Here is a 22,988-nt window from a genome sequence, read left to right on the forward strand (position 1 = left end):
ACAGGTAAAAGATGTATACGCTTACACGCAAGTCAAACACTTTATTAAAACTGAGAAATGGGTACAGAACCCACCTAAAGAACAGGAAAAACTTGAAAACTTATGGGAGGAGATTGACCTGAGGGGGAAGGGAATTTCTAAAGTGTATTACTACCTTCGGGCCCAGGGATTTAGGAAGCTTCCATATATGGAGGCATGGGAAAAAGACCTGGCGCAGATAGTAAGCCCAGCTGAATGGAGGAGAGTATGCATGGAGGTAAAAAAAAGCTTCAAAATGTGTGCTAATAAAAGAGAATGCCTACAAAATACTGAGTAGATGGTACTATACTCCAGATAGAGTAAAAAAAAAAATGTACCCAGAGGCCTCGGCGGTCTGCTGGAGATGTGGCCAAGTACCGGGCACCTTTTATCATATATGGTGGGAGTGTACGATGTTGCAGGGGTACTGGAGAGAGATAGTGGCTGCATTAACTTTAGCTCTGGAGATCTCCTTCCCGCATGAGCCTAAGTGGTGCCTTCTGGGATGGGGGAATCAAAGGGGGAAGAAATGGCAACAAAGAGTTAAACGCATAGGCCTGGCTGCAGCAAAAACGGTTATAGCTCAGCACTGGAAAAGTAGTGTGGGACCTAACCTGTGTGATTGGAAGGCGAAGCTCAGAAGTGTTATGGAGCTTGAAAAATTAACAGATAAAAGGAAGGGTAGATATAACCCGGAGGGACAGGAATGGGTGCGACTAAAGGCAGTGTTGGAGGGAAGTAGAGGGGACAAGAACAACATAACATCCTGATGGAATTAGGGAAGGGATAGGGGAGAAAATGATTTAAAATCACTTGGAGACATACTATGTTATAAGTTGTATGATATTGGAACTGAAAGGTACAGCACAGTCGTGATATCTTGTTGGTTAATAAAAACTTTATAAATTAAAAAAAATAAAAAGAACACTGCTTTAATCTGCAAATCAGTAAACTGCAAAAGTCTGAGCATCAGTGATGGACTGCAGGGGCCTCTCAAGAGTCATCATATCAGATTACTTACTTTCTGGAAACAAAAAAAAGTGCCTCACCAAATGAAGCCCAGCTAGTAAGAAGTCTTTAATAAGGAACATCGCTAGTGACCATTATGGAGAGAGGAGAGCAGGAACATTAAGGGCCTCTTTTACTAAACCACGCTAGTGATTCCCAGCGTGGCAAATGCACCCTCAGCCCAATCATTTTGAATGGGCTGCGTCGCATTTGCCTCGCCCTTGCGAGAATCACTATCGAGGTTTAGTAAAAGAGGCCCTAAGAGAGCAAAATGGTTGAATAAAAAACCTGTTTCCATTATATGTGTTGCTGACTTATTGCTTAAACAAAGAAAAGGCACCAAAGTTCAGCACAAGCAATGCTCTACTGACAGGAAGAAGAGGAGCTGCCAGGGTCCAACCGGTCTTTATTCTAGAGGTAAAGGACCTACGTAAGTGTCCTTATTGCTATTATAATCTTCCAATTACAAACTCTCTTGTTACAAGAACCTTTAATAACCTTTTCTGAAAAATATGTATAAAAGACTAATCTCTGGCTGCAAAAATTATTTTTTTTTACAAAAGCAAAACAATGTAGAAATCTCCACAGTCATAGTTGTTCCCAAGCATTTTGTTTACACTTTTGGTTCTTTACCAGTAAGATGAGGAATCCCAGTGCACCATGATGGGTATGCCATCATGTTTATTGTTACTAGTAAAATTTGTTAACAGAAAATAAAGTAGATAAGTAAAGCTGACACCTGTATGACTTCTTTTGTTTTTGTAAGCACTTATGCACTCACTTTCCCCCAGATTCTATACAATGCGCCTAGAAATCCAATCCTATAACAATGACCATAACTTAACAAACTTAAGCTAATGAGCGCTGATAACAGCACCTACCAAGCAATAATGAGCACTAATTGGCACTGATTTGAATTTATGTGCACAACTCACTAAGCATACTCAGTAACAAAGTGCGTCGAACCTCTAACGCACGCAGGCAAAAGGGGTGTGGTTATGGTGGGGAAATGAGCATTTTGTGGGCGTTCTGAAATTTACATGCATAGATACAGAATATGGCCTAGTCCATGAAATCTATGCGCCGAGATGTACATCATGTTTTCGCTGGTGTAAATGGATGCGCACAGTTTTAGGCGCCGAAATATCAACTAAGCTTATTCTATAATCGACGACTAAATCTAGGTGCCAATTATAGAATAAGCTTAGTCGGCACTGATTTCAGCACCGATTTTTTAAGCACCATATATGGAATCTTCCCCTTTACGTGCACATCTCCTGAACCACACACCCCCTTTCAAAGAAAATTGGGATGCAAAGTAAAGTCTTCCCGTAAGACTTAGAGCCCCTTTTACCAAGCTGAACGTGGATTTGCCATGTGTGAGGCCCCTTTTTACCACAGCAGGTAAAAAGCGAAAAAAAAAAGGGCAATGTTGTGTGGTAAGTGCACATTTGCCGCATAGCTATTCCAGGAGGAGCTCTTTCTGCCACCTATTTAGGAGGCGGTAAGGGCTCCCATGCTAACCCGGTGGTAACTGGGCAGTGCACAGTGCTGCTCGATTATTGCTGGGTAAGCCTGGAGCAATCAGTCAATAATTTTAAATCAAGTCTACAAACATTCCTGTTTTCAGATGCATAGGGTCACTGATGTCACCTGTTTTACCATCCTGGACCACTAGTTCTGAGGACAAGCGTCCTACCACTTTTTCAGCCCAATTCTCCCCTCCTCCATACTTGCTTTCTGCTTGTCTCTTTCTATCTTCTTTTGTTCTCTTGTCCTATTATTTATTATAGTTACTTTCATTTACTATATTATATCTTAATTTTAATATTAAAATCTAGTCTTATATTCCACTTACACCTCACAGTTCAAAGTGGGTAACAATAAACTAAGAGACCATAACAATCCTCTGGGAAAATAAAATAAGTTGTAAAAAATTAGGAACTAATCCGTAGAACAAATTTTTGAAACAAAAACATCTTAACCTTTCTCCTAAAAGTCAAGTACGATTGAGATGATGAAAAAATATCAGCAAAATCCTGGACAGAGGCAATAGGCAATTGGAGCCGCAGCTTCAGGGGCACGGTGTTGCTTTGCCATGTTTCAAGTGTAGGAGCTTTTTGTAGCTGTGGTTCAAGGGAAATGAAAGGGAAACAAAAGGGCTGCCAAATCCTAATTCTATTTTTTTTTCTTATATCTGTTCTGAGGGACACAGGAAGCAGATAGTTTTATTGTGAAATATCTAGGAACTTGTTCAGATTTACTCTGTGGGTGTAGTTCAATATACTTCCTTGCCTATTATTGGGAAGGCTAGAGCCATTTCAAATAACCTCAATCTTTTCTTTCCCTTGGCTGAAGGAAACAAGAACATCACATTTTTATTCCTTCTAACCCTCAGAGCAGTAGCAGTTTGAAAGTGAACATACAAGTAATTAGATGCTAATTTGTTAACTGTTTTGATAGGCTCCTTTGTAGGGCAGTATATCAAATTTTAATAAAATTTGAAACTTAAACTTGATCTCTTCCAAGGAGGAGAATATCAGAAGTTAATAGATCTTCTCTTGGGATATAGCCTCTCACAGTCAATGGCACCACCAAGAAAGCACTGTAAGTTAATTAGGCATGGTGTGTTCTAAAGGAAACTGATATGTCCAGGTTCCTGGAGATTCCATCAGTAACCGCTGTGGCATTACCAAGGGAACCACCATCTGATGGATGTTTGGGACCAATTACATAGCTGTGAGAGGTACTATTTATTCTACTCAGGCTCACAAGATAGCTACTCCAGAACTGATTTATTTCCAGTGGACTCTGGAATGTTGGACACAGTGCGAGGTGCAGAAGTTGGAGTGATCTTATGGTCAGACCACGCACCAATTTCCATGAGGTTTAATATCCCATTGTGAAAAAGGGGCATAGTTACTGGAAATTAAATAAATCTATTGCAAAATATGGAGATAAAAGCAGCACTGGAGCGATATATAGAAGAATATTTTCAGTTTAATGACTGGTGAAAACTCTTTCCAGATGGTTTGGGACTGCATCTAGATAGAATAAGCAAACCGAGGAGGCAATATTGACTTTGGAAAATCCTACTGAGATGATGAGTGCATAAGACCATCAGGTCCTTAGCAAAAAGAAAGAAATGAACAAACTACTATTCGAGAGTAGAGAATGACACAGGGGACAATCTTTGAGGCCTGCCTTTGGATTGAAACCTCACTGTCTGACATAAGTCACATTTTCTGCATTCCCTCCCTCTCATTTCCACCAGGCTAATCCTTTCTTACCTTGTCTGTTCTGATTGCACTGTATTTTTAAAAACTGTTATATTTAATATTGTTTACTAGGCACTGCATTTGAAAACCATTATAGTTCCACAGCTAGCAAACCCACAGATCTTGCTTCTTAGGCCCTACTCCTCAACCCAGTGGTGTAGTAAGGTTGTTTAATGCAGCTTTGGAAATAGGTTTCACAGCTAACACATTCTACAGATACTTGGTTGTTTAGGCCCTCTCACCCCAAGGGTAACACTATATATAGTTTGCCTAATCCACAGTTTATCTCCAGAAATTAATTCTATCCTAATTGCATCTGTTTTTTTTTAAAGAAATCATTTCTGACTGAAAAACTCTCCAGTCTTCTGTTTTAGATTAGATGCCTTTCCTGTGTCTAGATTAAAAGGATCACATTTAACATATGTTTGTTACTCTTTTATATACCTCCAATAGTAGGATATTAATCTAACTTCTCCTTCCCTTAAAATTGTTCCCAATAATAGGCAAGGAAGTATACTGAACTACACCCACAGAGTACATCTGAACAAGTTCCTAGATATCTCACAATAAAGCTATCTAGCTCCCCTGTCTTCCACAGTCCTTCCCACAATAGAAAATGTCCTCTCAGAAGATGTGTTGGTATCAGGAATGCACAGGAGCCCCCGTGCAAGTTTTGCCAGTTTGGGCTTGTTTTCCCCCCAAAACTCAAAACACCAACATCTGCATTACAGAACGACACAGGGACAGGGATAAAGTCTGTCTCCATTCCCGTGGTTAACCACATGTCCCTGTCCCTGTGTCATTCTGTATTCGAGAGGGAGGAGAACAAATTGAAACTGACCAGACAGCGCTACATTGAATCAGGTACATTAACAAAGCTAACATGCCCCTAGCTTATGTTAAAGCAAAGACAACAGAAAGGATTGATAGGGAAGCTTAAAAATAAGGAGGGGGGGGGGGGGGGCATTAGTGATACTGTCTTAAGAGATCAGTTGAGAGTTTACATGCTTTTATCAGAAACTATATGCAATGGAGGAATTCTATTACTAGTACTACAAATATTATCTTTTTAGCTATAAGTAAACTCCAGTGACTGGCATGGTCCCTCAGGTCTTTTTTAGGAACAATAATAATAATATGCCTGAGAGCTGCCTGATAGAAACTGAGTAGCTGGACCTAGTTGTGCAAATTACAATGGAATCCAGGAAAAAGGTTGCTCTCAGACAAAACAGCAAAATCAGAATCTGAAAAAGTGTTTTACAAATGTTTGTGCTCTTGGCAGAACATGTGAGAAACGCACACTTTTCCTGATAAGACTGCTAAAAATTCAAGTGAAATTCGAACAGACATTTAAAGTAACTCCTATGAGAGAGGTCTCTGCTAGTAAGACACTTCTTACAAGAAAGAAAAGTGTAGCTAGAAAAGAAAACACATGGTCTTGAAACTTTATACAAAATGGGAAGTTAAAAAGAAAGGAACTATTGATATTCACTCTATGTTTGCATATTCAGCAGGTTCTATCTTTATTAGCAGGTTTGCAGGAGTCTGGTATGTATGCTCCTGGGGTCACGAGTTCATGGAGTGTGTTTGGATTCAAACTGGTGGGCCCAACATAATTTCTACTTGATTCCTACATAAAGTTCAACCCTCTCATCCCCGCCGCCTCACAAAATCTTATCCAGCATCAGTATAATCTCTTCTCTGGCCTCCATCTGTATTAGAACTTCCCAGGCCCTCTCTTCCTCCCCCATTATATCCAGCACCAGTATCCCCCTCCAATTCTTCTCCCCCTACCCTGAGCTGTGCCCCTCCCAGCTTTACATCTGGTGGCTTCAGTGGAGAGAAAGTACAGGGGTTCCCAGGATAATGGTAATCATCAGCCAACTCAAATGGGAGGATGAAGAAGCAGGTGGCAGGAGCAGAGGACATGTTTTTCACCATGATCGTCAGCTGTTCTACTGTTTCAGGTAAGTGGGGTGGGAGGTTGAAGGTAAAAGCAAGAATCTTTACTGCTATCTACTCTAATTTTGGTGGTGGGCAGAAGTAAGTTGATTACCTGTTTCCAGGAGTGGTATGGGACTGTCTTTTGCTTATTCGAGAAGGAACAGGGCTCAGAGGAGTGAAGAAGAAATGTAGCTGTTAGCTACCTATTGGAACAATTAAGAGGGAAGGGTGCCTGGCGTGGATGGGGAAGAATGAGCCACTTGAAAAAGAGCAATGGGTCAGTTCTAGTCCATAGGTCGAAAGTATCCTATCTCTGATGAAGAAACTGCAGCCTGTGGGGCCAATATTCAGCCCATAGAAGGCAGCCTGCATAAGTGTCATGATCAGTGCTGACTCTGGAAATTCAATGCCATTTCCGGCGACCGGCATTGAACATCTGGGTTTATTTTGGCTGCTAAAAAGTAAACCTGCTATGCCGATAATTAGTGCTAACTGGTTAGCTTTGTAGTGGTCAAAGACAGGCCTGCTAGTTAAGTAGCCTATCTTTACTGCTCAACAGAGCCAGTTTGGTGCTGAATATCTGTGCCTAACTGGCTATGTCATACTATATAGTGGCTAGTCGCTACCAGGATTTTCAGTGGGAGATAACTGGTTATCTCCTGCTGAATATCTGCCATTAGGCGCTTAAACAGGAGCTTGTCCTGGCCAGTTAAATAGTCAAAGGGAGTCAAAAGGATTAACAAATTCAGTGGTACCAGTACTTCAGAACACAACAGAGCATCTTGTTTGGCATTACAATAATGACAGAGCTGCCAAGTTACCCAGTTTCAGAGGAAGACTATGTTGCCTGTTCTAGTTTTGAGAATACATCCCAAAGCAATGTGCTATTTGTAGCCCCCAGTTCTACCCACTGAAATCAGTGCTGTAAATTCCCTAATGCATCAGGATAGGATTGTTGGAAAACCAGGACTAGCTTCATATCTCCTCCCTGGAAGAGGGTAACTTGGCAACTCTGTAGAGAGGCCAAAGCTGTAATCTGAGCTCTTCCAACACCTTCCCAATCAGATACTTTAATAAAAGAAATCTAAAGGTGTTAATTTCTTCAGGATGCAGATAAAATGGAAAGGCTCTACCTTCCCCTAGCTGTTGCAGGTCAATACATAAAATGTTTTTAGTTTTTATCTGTACAAGAAAAAACCTCAGTATGTCCTGAAAGCTTATACCTTCAAAAATTTCTGACCTCTATAAAAACATCATTTCTACTAAAGCTCTATGAATAGTTTGAAGTTGACCTCAAACCAGGTGCATTTCAATCTGGTTTGAGTCTGACTGGATATCTGGATTTTCTGAGATCCACTGGGCAGATTCTTTTTGGTGATCTGGGGAAAAGCTGGAGCAGGTCTGAAAAATATGAAAATGAAATCTGCAAAGTTGGCTTTAAATACACTGATTTCAAACACACCCAAGGTTTCCTTTGGATTAACTGGAGATTTCTGTCATAGAAATAACTTTTATTTTGAAAAAGTGTCAAACTCACTCAACAAAACATCCAGTATGACAATTCCCTAAAACATCTGTGTTGTGAACCATTAAAAAAAAAAAAAAAAAAAGAGATTTATACATTCCTAAACTCTATTTTGTTGGCTCTCTTTAATACTATTACTGACAAGCTAAATCTACACTTAATGGTAGTTAAGGTCAACCAATCTGCTACTCACTACGAGTTCTTAAGTATAAAGTCATTGAATGTGAGAGTTTAATCGGGGGATGTAATGACACATAGAGCTCTTTCTCCACTTTAACCTAATGAAACTCCATAGTCATTCATCATCATCATGTACGAAGCTAGGATGTATATTCTACCCATTTATACTGTAGATAAACTTCAAATGCTTTAATGTTGACCTTTCCAGAACTATCCTAAAGTGCATAGTCAGTCAGTCAGTCAATCAATCAGTTAGAGACTACATGCTAACATGTCTTCCAGTGCAATGTGTGAAAAACGCAGGCTAGAAAATGGCTCTCTTTACAGCTGGGAAGCGGTCCATCCACCCAGCGGTGTACCAAGGGTGGGACAGTGGGGGTGGTCCGCCCTGGGTGCACACTGCAGGAGGGGTGCAGGGAGCAGCCACATAGCTGCCGGCTCCGCCGGTTCCCTGCTCCCTCTGGTGTTACTTCCTGTTCTAGGGCAGAGGCAGCAGGGAACATGCGGAGCCGACAGCCGCACAGCTGCTCCTAGCACCCCAACAGGTAAGAAGAATGCACCCGGGGGGGGGGGGGATCCACCCCGCGTGACAGCCGACCGAGGAACACCACTGGGTACACCTCCTGGCAAAATAAAACAAATATATAAATACTACTAAGAATTAATCCTTCGATCCGTCCTTTGAGCATACCCTCATTTGACCCAAATCACAAGGGAAAAGAAACAGGTTCTGATGTTATTGTGCTGCTACCTGAGGCTGTAATAGGTGACCTTCTTAGTCCTTAACTGAGAACAAGCTAAGACTGCTCAAGAGTGCTTTTCTGTTGTCAAGGATGCCAAGGTTCTTAGGTTGTGGTGGTGTGAATAAGGCTGGAAAAATTCCTTACTGACTGAGCACAAAAATAAGATGAATGGTGTACATTACTAATTTTTGACTGATGCAAAAACTAGGATGATCTATAGTTGCCACCTCTTCTCTTTGGTCCAGAGCAGGGGCGTAGCCAGACTTCGGCGAGAGGAGGTCCAGAGCCCGAGGTGAGGGGGCACATTTTAGCCCCCCCACCCGGCGCCGGCGCCCCTCCCCCGCCATTGCTGACACCCATCCCCCCCTGCCGACGACCCTCTCAACCCCCCCTCCCGCCGCCAACCCGCCATCGCATACCTTTGCTGGCGGGGGATCCCAACCCCCGCCAGCCGAGGTCCTCTTCTTCTCGTAAAAGGCTTCCTTCTGTTTCTGACGTCCTGCACGGTGTACGTGCAGGACGTCAGAAACAGAAGGAAGCCTTTTGCGAGAAGAAGAGGACCTCGGCTGGCGGGGGTTGAGGTCCCCCACCAGCAAAGGCAGGCGACAGCGGGTTGGCGGTGGGAGGGGGGGTTGAGAGGGTCGTCGGCAGAGGGGTCCAGGGCCAAATCTACGGGGGCCCAGGCCCCCCTGGCCCCACGTAGCTACGCCACTGGTCCAGAGGCTGTGGGAATGCAGGATTCATTCTGAAATAGCAAGGCTCCCAAAGCTGGCAATCCTTGAATGGCCCAGTGTAGTTTAAAATATTCCTGGCTCAAAGACACTACAAATAAAACTGCCAAAGTCAAAGAATAGAGCAGAAGAGACTCCCGTTGTTATGGCAGCCACCTTCCACTTGTGCAGCTATCCGGTTTGTCATGGATGTTACCCTTTGACTGGTTTGAGCAGTGGAGGTGCCTCTGGTTGATCCTTCAATATGAGGCCTGGCTGGAGGGTTTTCCAGTGTCCATGATATTTCAGATCTACAAGAACAAAAATATTTCACAAATTTCTATTAGTCACCAGACAACAAAGGTAAGAATAATGATTTTATTTTTTTATTTTAAAAGTTAAAGTTAAATGTGTAAGACTGAAATATTTTGGTGGCCCTTGGAGCTTTCTCATGTTCACTTTGCAGCCCTTTACTCTGCAGTTCATCAAATAGTGAGGAGGGGGTGTTTTGGGCAGGACTAAGAAGGACCCAAAAGACATGGACATTTCTTCCCATTGGAAAATACGTCCATGTCTAAAAAGGAGGATGTTTTTACCTAAACAGCCCAGCTCTACCTCCCGCCCGACTGGCCACCTGCAATTGAACCCGCCCATCAGTCCGACCAAGGTAAGGGAGGTGAACGAGCCACTCCGAGCCGGTGACCACATGATTGCAACCTAACCATAACCCAGCTCCGACACAACAGCGGTCCTGTAGCAACGACATTAGAAGCAGCCGAAGCCCGGTAAGTGACCACCTCCATTCCCTAACTACCCCAGAGCTGCAATCGCCCGACCAGCCCTCCCCCCCACCTGCCTGCCCATCCAGAGTGAAGTGAAAAGACCGGCTCGCTCCATGCCGTGGTCCATGCGGCCGCGCGATTCCAGCCCTGCACCAGGCACTACCACTTCACCGCCCGACTGCCTGACCCTGGCCAGCAGCACGGGATCGAGTGATCATGTCTGACGCATAAACAGACCCGAACGAGACTGTTAGGACTGCCAAGTTTTCGGCTGATGGCGCCTGCGACCCGGGTTGACTGGAGATGTGGGGGAAGTGAAGAAGCGGAGGTAACGTGGTTGGAGGAGGCCGAGGCCCGGGGCGCAGCCAACACTACTGCCTCTCCCCAGCTCCTATCGTCACTACAGGAAATATTTAAACAGAACCCTACCTCATCCACAGTCACATCTCTCATTATTCAAAGAGATCCTGCCCTGAGGAAACTCCTTCGCACACCTGACTGAACTTGGGGTCTCCCTTAACCCCCACCCAAACCACAGACACAGCATCCAGACCCACGGAGTCTCTACACCCTGAAGCATCACTCCTGTACATCTAACTGTGCATAAACTCAAGGAAGGGAGAGAGACAGTGATCAACCCTGAGCTAACCCCAATACAACTAAATGCATGAATAATGCATATGATCCAATGTCGGGACAGATGCCGAGGACGGCCCTAGCCCTGAACTGCCCCTACCTGCCCAACTATCTGCTCATCCTAGCCCTGAACTGCCCATACCTGCCCAGCTATCTGCTCATCCTGGACCACAATCACCACTCTGGAGATCACTACACCCGACCATTGATACAGCTCTAGAACCGCACATCTAACTGTGAGTAAATCAGTCATTCTTAATCAGTCAACCTGCTCAACATTACCACAAAATAACAAACCCATTCCAGACCACACAAACACCATCCTATGAACAAGGACCAACATCACAACCATCATATCACATCATCTAACAGCCCAAAGCGAATTAACACCAAAATGAACAACATGAAACTGCTCCTAATAATTGACTCACTGTACCTAATTCACCACACACTAACAATCTCCCTCACGAACACCAACAACATACCCACATTACACAATCTCAACAGACTACCCAGATACAATACACCTCACCAGAATAACAACAACCAAAACAATGGAAGAATTACCATAAGCGGACAAAATCAATACAAAGGAAAGAAAGGACACAATAAACCCACACTACAGGAGAATAGACAACTAACGAAAATCAACACAACCTCGAACCCAGCTGACCCCTACCAAACAATTCAAGCAGGATACATAAACGCCAGATCAGTAATCAACAAAACAACAATAATAACAGATTGGATCACGGCAGACAACCTTGATCTACTATTCATCAGCGAAACCTGGATCCACGATCATAAGGATCCCATAATTTTAGATCTATGTCCCCCAGGCTACAAAATCACTCACTGGACAAGAAAAGAAAAAAAGAGGAGGAGGCATAGCACTAATCTATAGATCCCACTTCACCGTAACAACAACAGCCGAGTCAACACCACAACTTGAAATCGCCTCAGTTAGAATCCACCGTACTACCTTGCTTGACCACCTAAATGTTGTCTTGTTTTATAGACCACCAGGTAACTGGAAAGAATGCCAATCACACTTCATGGATTTCATATTGAATACCTGTATATCTAACTCTAATTTACTTATAATAGGCGACATAAACCTACACTTAGAAGACCCTAACGCAACCAATGCACGTGAATGCAAGGATTTCCTCCAACTATGGAACCTCAACAGGCCTAATATGCAAGCAACCCATGTTAAAGGACACACACTCGACCTCATCACACACAAACTGTCCTCAGATTTAAACCTAATACTAACAGACACAAAATGGACAGACATACCATGGTCAGACCACCACAAACTAAACCTTGCCCTACAATGGCGAAAAAAAGGCTCATACCACAAGCAAGAACGCACAACCTACACCACGAGAGGCCAAATTGACCCTGTCACATTCTGGCAACAGTTCTACAAGAATGAGTGGACAGCACAAACAGACTACAAACACTACCACCTAAATTGGGACAACAGATGCAGGAGCATATTAGACAAAACTGCACCATTACAAACAAAAACCTCACGATGACACATCTCGGTACCATGGTTCAACGAAGAACTGAAAAAATTAAAAACACAAGCTAGGAGACTTGACCGAGCATGGAAAAAAATGAAAGATGAATACACACTTAACACATGGAAACAAATGCAAAGAAAATACAAATATACAATTTATTTTTATTTTTGTTACATTTATACCCCGCGCTTTCCCACTCATGTCAGGCTCAATGCGGCTTACATGGGGCAATGGAGGGTTAAGTGACTTGCCCAGAGTCACAAGGAGCTGCCTGTGCCTGAAGTGGGAATCAAACTCATGTACATAAGTACATAAGTAATGCCACATTGGGAAAAGACCAAGGGTCCATCGAGCCCAGCATCCTGTCCACGACAGCGGCCAATCCAGGCCAAGGGCACCTGGCGAGCTTCCCAAAAGTACAAACATTCTATACATGTTATTCCTGGAATTGTGGATTTTTCCCAAGTCCATTTAGTAGTGGTTTACTGGACTTGTCCTTTAGGAAACCGTCTAACCCCTTTTTAAACTCTGCTAAGCTAACCGCCTTCACCACATTTTCTGGCAATGAATTCCAGAGTTTAATTATGCGTTGGGTGAAGAAAGATTTTCTCCGATTTGTTTTAAATTTACTACACTGTAGTTTCATCGCATGCCCCCTAGTCCTAGTATTTTTGGAAAGCGTGAACAGACGCTTCACATCCACCTGTTCCACTCCACTCATTATTTTACAGTGGTGGAAATAAGTATTTGATCCCTTGCTGATTTTGTAAGTTTGCCCACTGACAAAGACATGAGCAGCCCATAATTGAAGGGTAGGTTATTGGTAACAGTGAGAGATAGCACATCACAAATTAAATCCGGAAAATCACATTGTGGAAAGTATATGAATTTATTTGCATTCTGCAGAGGGAAATAAGTATTTGATCCCCCACCAACCAGTAAGAGATCTGGCCCCTACAGACCAGGTAGATGCTCCAAATCAACTCGTTACCTGCATGACAGACAGCTGTCGGCAATGGTCACCTGTATGAAAGACACCTGTCCACAGACTCAGTGAATCAGTCAGACTCTAACCTCTACAAAATGGCCAAGAGCAAGGAGCTGTCTAAGGATGTCAGGGACAAGATCATACACCTGCACAAGGCTGGAATGGGCTACAAAACCATCAGTAAGACGCTGGGCGAGAAGGAGACAACTGTTGGTGCCATAGTAAGAAAATGGAAGAAGTACAAAATGACTGTCAATCGACAAAGATCTGGGGCTCCACGCAAAATCTCACCTCGTGGGGTATCCTTGATCATGAGGAAGGTTAGAAATCAGCCTACAACTACAAGGGGGGAACTTGTCAATGATCTCAAGGCAGCTGGGACCACTGTCACCACGAAAACCATTGGTAACACATTACGACATAACGGATTGCAATCCTGCAGTGCCCGCAAGGTCCCCCTGCTCCGGAAGGCACATGTGACGGCCCGTCTGAAGTTTGCCAGTGAACACCTGGATGATGCCGAGAGTGATTGGGAGAAGGTGCTGTGGTCAGATGAGACAAAAATTGAGCTCTTTGGCATGAACTCAACTCGCCGTGTTTGGAGGAAGAGAAATGCTGCCTATGACCCAAAGAACACCGTCCCCACTGTCAAGCATGGAGGTGGAAATGTTATGTTTTGGGGGTGTTTCTCTGCTAAGGGCACAGGACTACTTCACCGCATCAATGGGAGAATGGATGGGGCCATGTACCGTACAATTCTGAGTGACAACCTCCTTCCCTCCGCCAGGGCCTTAAAAATGGGTCGTGGCTGGGTCTTCCAGCACGACAATGACCCAAAACATACAGCCAAGGCAACAAAGGAGTGGCTCAGGAAGAAGCACATTAGGGTCATGGAGTGGCCTAGCCAGTCACCAGACCTTAATCCCATTGAAAACTTATGGAGGGAGCTGAAGCTGCGAGTTGCCAAGCGACAGCCCAGAACTCTTAATGATTTAGAGATGATCTGCAAAGAGGAGTGGACCAAAATTCCTCCTGACATGTGTGCAAACCTCATCATCAACTACAGAAGACGTCTGACCGCTGTGCTTGCCAACAAGGGTTTTGCCACCAAGTATTAGGTCTTGTTTGCCAGAGGGATCAAATACTTATTTCCCTCTGCAGAATGCAAATAAATTCATATACTTTCCACAATGTGATTTTCCGGATTTAATTTGTGATGTGCTATCTCTCACTGTTACCAATAACCTACCCTTCAATTATGGGCTGCTCATGTCTTTGTCAGTGGGCAAACTTACAAAATCAGCAAGGGATCAAATACTTATTTCCACCACTGTATATACCTCTATCATGTCTCCCCTCAGCCGTCTCTTCTCCAAGCTGAAAAGCACTAGCCTCCTTAGTCTTTCTTCAGAGGGAAGTCGTCCCATCCCCGCTATCATTTTAGTCGCCCTTTGCTGCACCTTTTCCAATTGTACTATATCTTTCTTGAGATGCGGCGACCAGAATTGAATAAGACAAACCAAAAGATCATACTACAAAACCAAAATAGGGCCAGACTACAAAGACACGCATGGAGGAGTGGCCTAGTGGTTAGGGTGGTGGACTTTGGTCCTGGGGAACTGAGTTCGATTCCCACTTCAGGCACAGACAGCTCCTTGTGACTCTGGGCAAGTCACTTAACCCTCCATTGCCTCATGTAAGCCGCATTGAGCCTGCCATGAGTGGGAAAGCGCGGGGTACAAATTTAACAAAAATAAAAATAAACCTTTCCACCTTGTGAACAAACTACTAGACACTACACCGGTTACCACAACCAACACAGACACCCCATCAGCAGACAACCTTGCTAAATATTTCAATGAGAAAATGATAAAACTATGATTCACGTTACCACTTAATGCCACCGACCATGAAAATTTAACTGACAGCCTGGACCCAATCCCCAATGAATACCCAGCAGACCGAATCTGGACAAACTTCGATCTACTGACCGACGAAACCGTCACCCAAGCAATCAACAGGGTTGCCAAATCCCACTGCAAACTGGACATATGTCCCAACCTAATAAAATCCGCCCCTCAATGCTTCATAACAGACCTCACGTCACACCTAAACTACATGTTACAACATGGATTCTTCCCTAAGGATAAAGGAAATATACTACTCAGTCCAATACCTAAAGATTAAAAAAAAAAAAAAAAAAAAGCAAATGACATAACCAACTACTGCCCGGTAGCATCCATCCCTCTGGCAGTGAAACTAATGGAAAGTATGGTAACCAACCAACTCACCGACTACTTAAACAAATTCTCAATACTACATGAATCACAATCAGGATTTCAATCCAACCACAGCACCGAAACAGTACTAATCACTCTCCTAACCAAATTCAAACAAGTAATTGCAACTGGCAATAGTGTACTCCTACAATTCGATATTGTCAGGTTCTCAAGGATAGTCTGGAATCGTGAGCCCTTGGGCTGCTGACGAGGAGTGGCAGCAGCAGGCAAAACCCTCCAACCAGGACTGGACCAACAGGACTGGAGTAGAAGCTGTAGGCAGGCGAGGCAGGAATAAGCAGAACCGGAATGGACTTGGGCTTGGCAGGGACCAGAATCAAGAAACACAAGCAGGATTCAGAAACTAGCGTGAGTGGAACAGGACTTCACCTGAGCTTGACCGCCGTTCCCTAGGGGTTGAGCCCCTAGGTGCAGGCAGCCGGCAGGACTTACTGGACCGAGTAGGGAGAAACAAGCTAGACTAGACAGGGTTCAAGATACAGGGTCTCAAACAGACAAGAATACAGACACAAGCTTGGCTAGTACAGGATTCAAGATACAGGGTCTCAAACAGACAAGATACAAGGTTCACAAACAGAAGGGGAAGTAAGCCAAAAGCAGACAGGGAAGGAGCAAACAGGACAGGATTCAGGAGACTCAAACAAGCTAGGAACACAGACTAAGACTAGGAATACTGACAAGAAACAAGGCAAAGCAAGACAAGGCAGAAGAGCACAAAGCACACAAACCTCAACCTTTGGCATTGCAAAGGCAAAGCAGCAAAGCCCACAGGCGCTTAAAAAGACCATCACCAGCTGAGGCTCAGCTGCAGGAATCTCAAGGCAAGTAAGGATGCTGCTTAGGTACAACCAAGCCAAGCAAGTCTGGCAGACCGGAAAATCCGGACCGGACTGGCCTCTGGAACATGTTTGGAAAACAGCAACAGATAGTCTAAAGCAGTCACCGGTACTGGCCACCAGAGGGCAAGGTGAGCACAGACAAAGAAAACAGTCACAGGGCAGAAGTCTCACGAGGCCGCCTCTGGAAGTCTCGGCGGCCACTTTTAAAGCGCGAACCGGCAGCGGGGGAGAGTCAGCGATGGCAGCGGGCAGGCAACACTGCCTGCCCCGAAGAATTTGATGGCCAAGGCAGGGTCGGTGAGGGATCGGATCCGGAGGGAAGGGAGGGAGGGAGAGCCGGCTCGCCCTTTCTAACAACTGGTCGGACTTGCGAGCCGGAGCGAGCCAGCTCCAGCACACCACTGCATACAGCCCCTGCAGCATTCTGTAGCCTAAGTGCATGACTGAATCTTAATTATCAAACAGCATTCTGAAAGTTGGCCTGTTGTCAAATAGTCAAATTGGGCTTTACAGCAGCACACTTGTGAAATTCTCATGAAACTGTGAGCATGCTACAGAAATTACCAATTTTCTATTTTGCCTGGCTACACAAGGAAATGAACTGCAGGGTCAGGAGGAGAGTGAAAAATCAGCAAACTAGAGAACCTTTCAGCATTAAGCAATCTGTTTTTCAAGTATAATGAAATATTCACAAGAAAAATGTAGGGTTCTTTCAATCTCATAAGCCTCACAAAATGAGCTTTTACAAATAGCTGCTGATATTTTGAGAGCTAATTTTATTCAGAAATGTTCAGGAGAATAGGTTTCTTACTGTTCTAGTTGATGAGCATGCAGTCCCAAACAAGAAGAAATAACAGAAATTACACTGTGCATGACATACGCAGAATAGATGGAAATAAATGCTTTGTAGGATTAATTGACTGCCCTAAGCAAGCAAATGCTAATGCCATCTGTCTGAAATCCAGCAATTCTTACAGGTATCAGTTATGTTCTGCAAATGCTTATCAGCTAGTAACATATTAACCCTGGGATTTCTATATATCACGCAGAGATTTCCATGCGGAAATTGAAGCGTATTCCATAATAATGCGCATACGTTAATTGGTTAACAAGCTAAACAGCATTGATAATTGGATGTTAACAGCCAATTATCAGCACTAATTGTCATTAATTAGAACGTGGTGCATGTAAATTCTAAGTTGCGTACTTAAAAGGTGGGCCTGGCCATAGGCGTGGGATGGGTGGGTCAGAGGTGTTTCTGAAATCTATGCGTGTTGTTATAGCATACCCCTCGGTCCATGCATAATTTAGGATTCGGGATTTACACTAATTTTTACTTGGCGTAACTGCCCATGACTAAATTTAGTCACGCAGAGCAGCGCTCTGCGTATTCTATATACCATGCAGAAATTTAGGCTTATTCTATAAAGTATGCTTAAATTAAACTGTACTTTAGAGAATATGCTTAGGTGAATTTCATTTTGGCACCGAGTTTTTTAGGCATGATATATAGAATGTAGTCCTATTTGGGAGGAAAGAAAAATGCATTCAACTAAATATCAAAATATCCTAGAAGCTAATGCCCCACAGTCAGTGAAGAAATTGAAGCCAAAAACAGGTTAAATATTTCAGCAAGACAAAAATCTGAAACACACCTCAAGATTAACCATGAAGTACTTACAGCAAAGAAAATGAAAAGTTTGGAATGGCCTTCATAGTCCAAAGGCTTGAATATTATTGAGAATCTTTGGGGAGATGTCAAACATGCAGTGCATGTAGAAGACTAACAGGCTTATTTTTGAAAGGGATCGTCGGCGATCTTCCAACACAAATCAGGAGATCGCCGGCGATCTCTTAATCCTGGCTAAATCGGTATTATCAAAAGCCGATTTTGGCCGGCCCCAATTGCTTTTTCGTTACGGTGCCGGCCAACCTTCAAGGGGGTGTGTTGGTAGGGTAGCGAAGGCGGGAAGGGGGCGGGGTTACGAGATGGCCGACTTCACCTTATTATGAAAATAAAAGGCCGGCTTGAACGAGCATTTCGCCGGCCGGACTTGGTCCATTTATTTTTAGAACCAAGTCCCAAAAAAGAACCCCAACTGACCAGATGACCACCGGAGGGAAGCGGGGATCACCTCCCCTTACTCCCCCAGTGGTCACCAACCCCCTCCCACACACACAAAAAAAAACAATTAAAACATTTTTTGCCAGCCTGTATGCCAGCCTCAAATGTCATACCCAGCTCCTTGACAGCAGTATGCAGGTCCCTGGAGACATTTTTAGTGGGTGCACTGCACTTCAGGCAGGTGGACCCAGGCCCATCCCCCCCACCTGTTACACTTGTGGTGGTTAATGTTGAGCCCTCCAAAACCCCCCAAAACCCACTCTACCCACATGTAGGTGCCCCCCTTCACCCCTTAGGGCTATGGTAATGGTGTAGACTTGTGGGCCATGAGTTTTTTTTTTTTTGGGGGGGGGGGGGGATTTGGGTGGCTCAGCAGACAAGGGAAGGGTGCTATGCACCTCGAAGCTAATTTTGGGTTTTTTAAAAAGATTTTTTAAGTGCCCTCTAGGGTGCCCGGTTGGTGTCCTGGCATGTCAGGGGGGCCAGTGCACTACAAATGCTGGCTCCTCCCACAGCCAAATGCCTTGCATTTCACCGGGTTTGAGATGGCCAGGTCCGGTTTCCATTATGGCTGAAAATCGGAGCTGGCCATCTCATCTAAACCCGGTGATCTGCCGGCGATCCTATTCTAAACCCGGTGAGCAATTTGGCTGGTGCGAAGCGTATTTCAAAAAATACGCTTGGCTCCGCCCGCTTACGGTGTCGGCCCCGAAGATGGCCGGCCATTGATTTCACCGGTGCCGTTCAATTATGCCCCTCTAACAATATATCTAAAGCTGGAAGAATTATTTATTATTATTTATTTTACAGCACTTATACCCCACAATTTCCCACCGCTGGCAGGCTCAATGTGGCTTACAACATTTAAATAACAAATAGGCGAGTACAATAAATGGAAAGGGATAAGCGGGGTGGAGAGGCAAAGAGAAAGTGGGTCAGTCCATAGAGCAGTGGCTTGAGGTCAGTGAGGCAGGACAGGATCTTTTGGGTACGCTTGCCTAAATAAGCAGGTCTTGAGCGACTTCCTGAAAGCCAGGTGATCTTGAATCGTTTTCACTGATTTAGGTAGTGCATTCCACAAGTGAGTACTGACATAGGAAAAGGTGGAAGCATATGTGGTTTTATACTTGAGTCTAGAACACGGAGGGTAATGGAGGTTTAAGTAAGAACGGGCAGTTCTGAGCGAGTTTCTTAGTGGTAGGTTGACAAGGGCATCCATGTACACTGGGGCTGCTCCATAGAGAATCTTGTGGACTAGAGTACAGAGTTTAAAAGTTATACGCTCCTACACGGGAAGGAGTGTAGTTCTGCAAAGAGTAGATTCAAATTTGAAAAGCAACAACAGAAAGACTCATTTGGTTACAATTAAACTCTCATTTTACAAGCCCTATTCACATTTGATACGTGCATAAACTGGCATTTAAATGTTTATTTTACATGAGAATGGGGAGAGGACTGCTAGAAGCCCATGGGATGTCATCCAATTTGCATTACATTAAGAGTTCGGCAGCGCTGTGGACTTGAAGAATGCTATACTGAAATACAATGTTGCTCATGCCAAGAAGTGGGACTTCACAGCTCTCATTGATTTCTGTGGAAGGGTGCTTGAAGATGCTGAGGCTGATCATCTGTTCCAGTCCATCCTGCCTGACATGGTAAAGCTATCGTGTCACCTGCCGGAACTCTGCACTCAGCTGATAGCACTGCTGAAGCAAAAAATGAATCACTCCATCACAATGTCGCAAGAGCAAATTGCATCTCTTCTGGCCAATGCCTTCTTCTGCACATTTCCACGGCGCAATGCCAAGATAAAGGCAGAGTACTCCAGCTACTCAGACATTAATTTTAACAGACTGCTGCATGCTGAAGGGGCCCTGTTTCCTCCTGGATCGCCGATTCCAGCCGTTGGCCACCGCCTGCATTCCTGTCCTGTTCGCAGGATCTGATTACCTGCCTAATGAATCTCAGCCAGTCAAGACCTGATTTTGGACTCCTAACTTTCTCTTCTTCTTCTTGCTTTCTTTTCCCTGCCTATTTATTTGTTTAAATATTGTATTTATATTCCCTTCCCCTCTTTCTCTGTTCCTTCTACCCTCTCTACTGTCATTGTAATTGTTTCATTAGTTCATTGTAAGCCGCTTTGAGGCTGCTAAACTGTGGTAAAAAGCGGGGTATAAATGATCTAAATAAATAAAATAAATAAATAAACATCTAAGTCCCCAGCCACAACCTGTCTTTTCGCTGAAAGCCTTAGTAAAAAAGAAAAGCAAGAAGAGCAGCCCTGAATTCGGGCCAGGTTCATTCAGAATGTAGATTAAATGGAAGAGTGTTTCAGAGCAACAGAACAGTATGAGAGAAGGTGCCACATTGTATAAATTCCAGCCTGGCCTGACAGCTGAAGGGATGGCAAGGCGAATCATGGATGCTGCGTAAATGGCTAGGAGGAGTATGTAAAGTTATGAGAGGGGGGCATAGTCTGGAACAGAACCTATTTGAAATGAACAAAAAGCCAAGAGTGGGGCTGCATGATTGAAATATCTGGCACCTGAGAAAACACATATTGCAATATTTTGCAATGTTGTAAATTTTTTATGAGCTGACTGGGTAATCCTGGAGTACACAATGTTACAGTATATTTTGAAGAGGAAAAGAGAATTTATTTATTTGTTACATTTGTACCCCACATTTTCCCACCTATTTGCAGGCTCAATGTGGCTTACATAGTACCGTGAGACGTTAGTCGTCTTCAATGAAAAAACCAGATACAAAGTGATGTTATTATCAAAAAGGTTCATGTGTTACAGAGACGTTAGAATCGTAGAGAAGAAGAGTTATATAGTGTTCGTTACGGGCTTTAGTTCCGTTGTGTTGCTGGATTCAGGCATTTAAGTTGGGTCAGTAGGGTATGCCCTTTGGAACAAGATGGTCTTCAGTGATTTCCGGAAGCTAAGGTGGTCATGGATTGTTTTCACAGCTTTTGGGAGGCCATTCCATAGTTGTGCACTTATGTTGGAGAAGCCGGATGCGTAAGTTGTTTTGTATTTTAAGCCTTTGCAGTTTGGGTAGTGTAGATTTAGATACGATCTAGCAGAACCGATGATCCGCTCCTTGATTGGGAGCCAGTGCAGTTTTTCTCGAAGAGGTTTGGCACTGTCGAAGCGTGTCATCTAAGCTGCAGAGTCAAGGAAGAATTTCAAAGTACAAAAAAGACGTAATGCGAAGAAATAACCTGTTTGTCACAGGCAAACTGACAGTATATTATAACGCCCAGGTATTTAAAGTTATCTACCAGGACAATGAGGGAGTTATGAATAGTAGGAGAAAGTGGGACAACCAGTCAACCAATACACCACTGTTTTACAGTTTATTAAAACTTGCTCTACAATCTTATCTGAACAAGCAAAACAAAGCAATGCATAGGATGTTTGCATATTTGTGGGGGGTCCAGTGGACCCCTGGGCCATTCCCATGGGGGGGGGGGGGGGTTAGGGCAGGAGGACAGGGGTCCAACTGGACCACCAGGTTATTTGTATTTGGGGTGGGGGGGTCAGGAGGTCCTCCAGACCCCCGAAGTCATACCTTTTGTGGGGGGGGGGGGGGGGGGGTCCACTGGACCCCCAAGGCTGACAGTGACAGCACGGGCGGAGAACTGCATCCTGCCACCCAGCTGCTGTCTTGCTTCCCCTCCTGCCCTAACATCAGCTCCAAGCTGGCATAGGGTTTTAAGTGGTAAAGTGCCATTGATCAGTGCGCTCTACCTTTGATCATAGGGCGCCGGAATGAAAGAGCACACCAACATACATTAGCATGTATTTCCATGCTACCTGCATTGATCTGCTGTGTGCTTTCATTCTGACTCTCCAAATGGCTAATCAATGAAGCACAGGTAAATGTGGATGTTAGTCAGGCGCTAATGGTCTCTAGCACCTGCATTTACCTCTGATCATCGGCCTCCCAGTCCCAGCTCTTGCCACTTCTCATGTCATGTATGGATTGGAACATTTGGGGGAAGTAAAAAAGCAGTAGGCAAAAATGAAAGGAGTTATTTTATGTGAAACAAACATTTTTATTAGGAAAGTGCTGAAAAGTGAAGGAAAAAGAAATTACTTTCATAAACTACATGAGGTCGCAGAAAGAGGAAGACAGGCGACAATGTCAGAAAATATTTAGAGAAGCTGGTAAAGTAGTCAAGAAATCAAAGATGCAAATGGAAGAAAAATAGCCAATTCAGTAAAACTGGGGGGGGGGGGGGGGGGGCAACTTTTTTTTTCTTTTAGATAAGTTAGTGAGAGGGGGATGGAAAGGCTAAAGAGGCTACGGCTCTTCAGCTTGGAGAAAAGATGGCTGATGGGAGATACGATAGAGGTCTATAAAATA

General features: G+C 44.1%; 1 protein-coding gene across 1 annotated transcript in view; it reads right to left on the bottom strand.

Annotated features, from left to right (window-relative positions):
* Positions 1–9,405: 9,405 nt before the first annotated feature.
* FBXO10 (F-box protein 10) overlaps positions 9,406–22,988 on the bottom strand; it is a 195,486-nt gene continuing 181,903 nt past the window's right edge. The window contains exon 10 of the mRNA XM_030192457.1: positions 9,406–9,717. Within this exon, the coding sequence (XP_030048317.1) occupies positions 9,540–9,717 (178 nt within the window). The 3' untranslated portion in view covers positions 9,406–9,539. The remainder of the gene's footprint in view (positions 9,718–22,988) is intronic.

The sequence above is a fragment of the Microcaecilia unicolor genome, chromosome 2 (assembly GCF_901765095.1).
Source record: "Microcaecilia unicolor chromosome 2, aMicUni1.1, whole genome shotgun sequence".
Classification (NCBI taxonomy): Eukaryota; Metazoa; Chordata; class Amphibia; order Gymnophiona; family Siphonopidae; genus Microcaecilia; species Microcaecilia unicolor.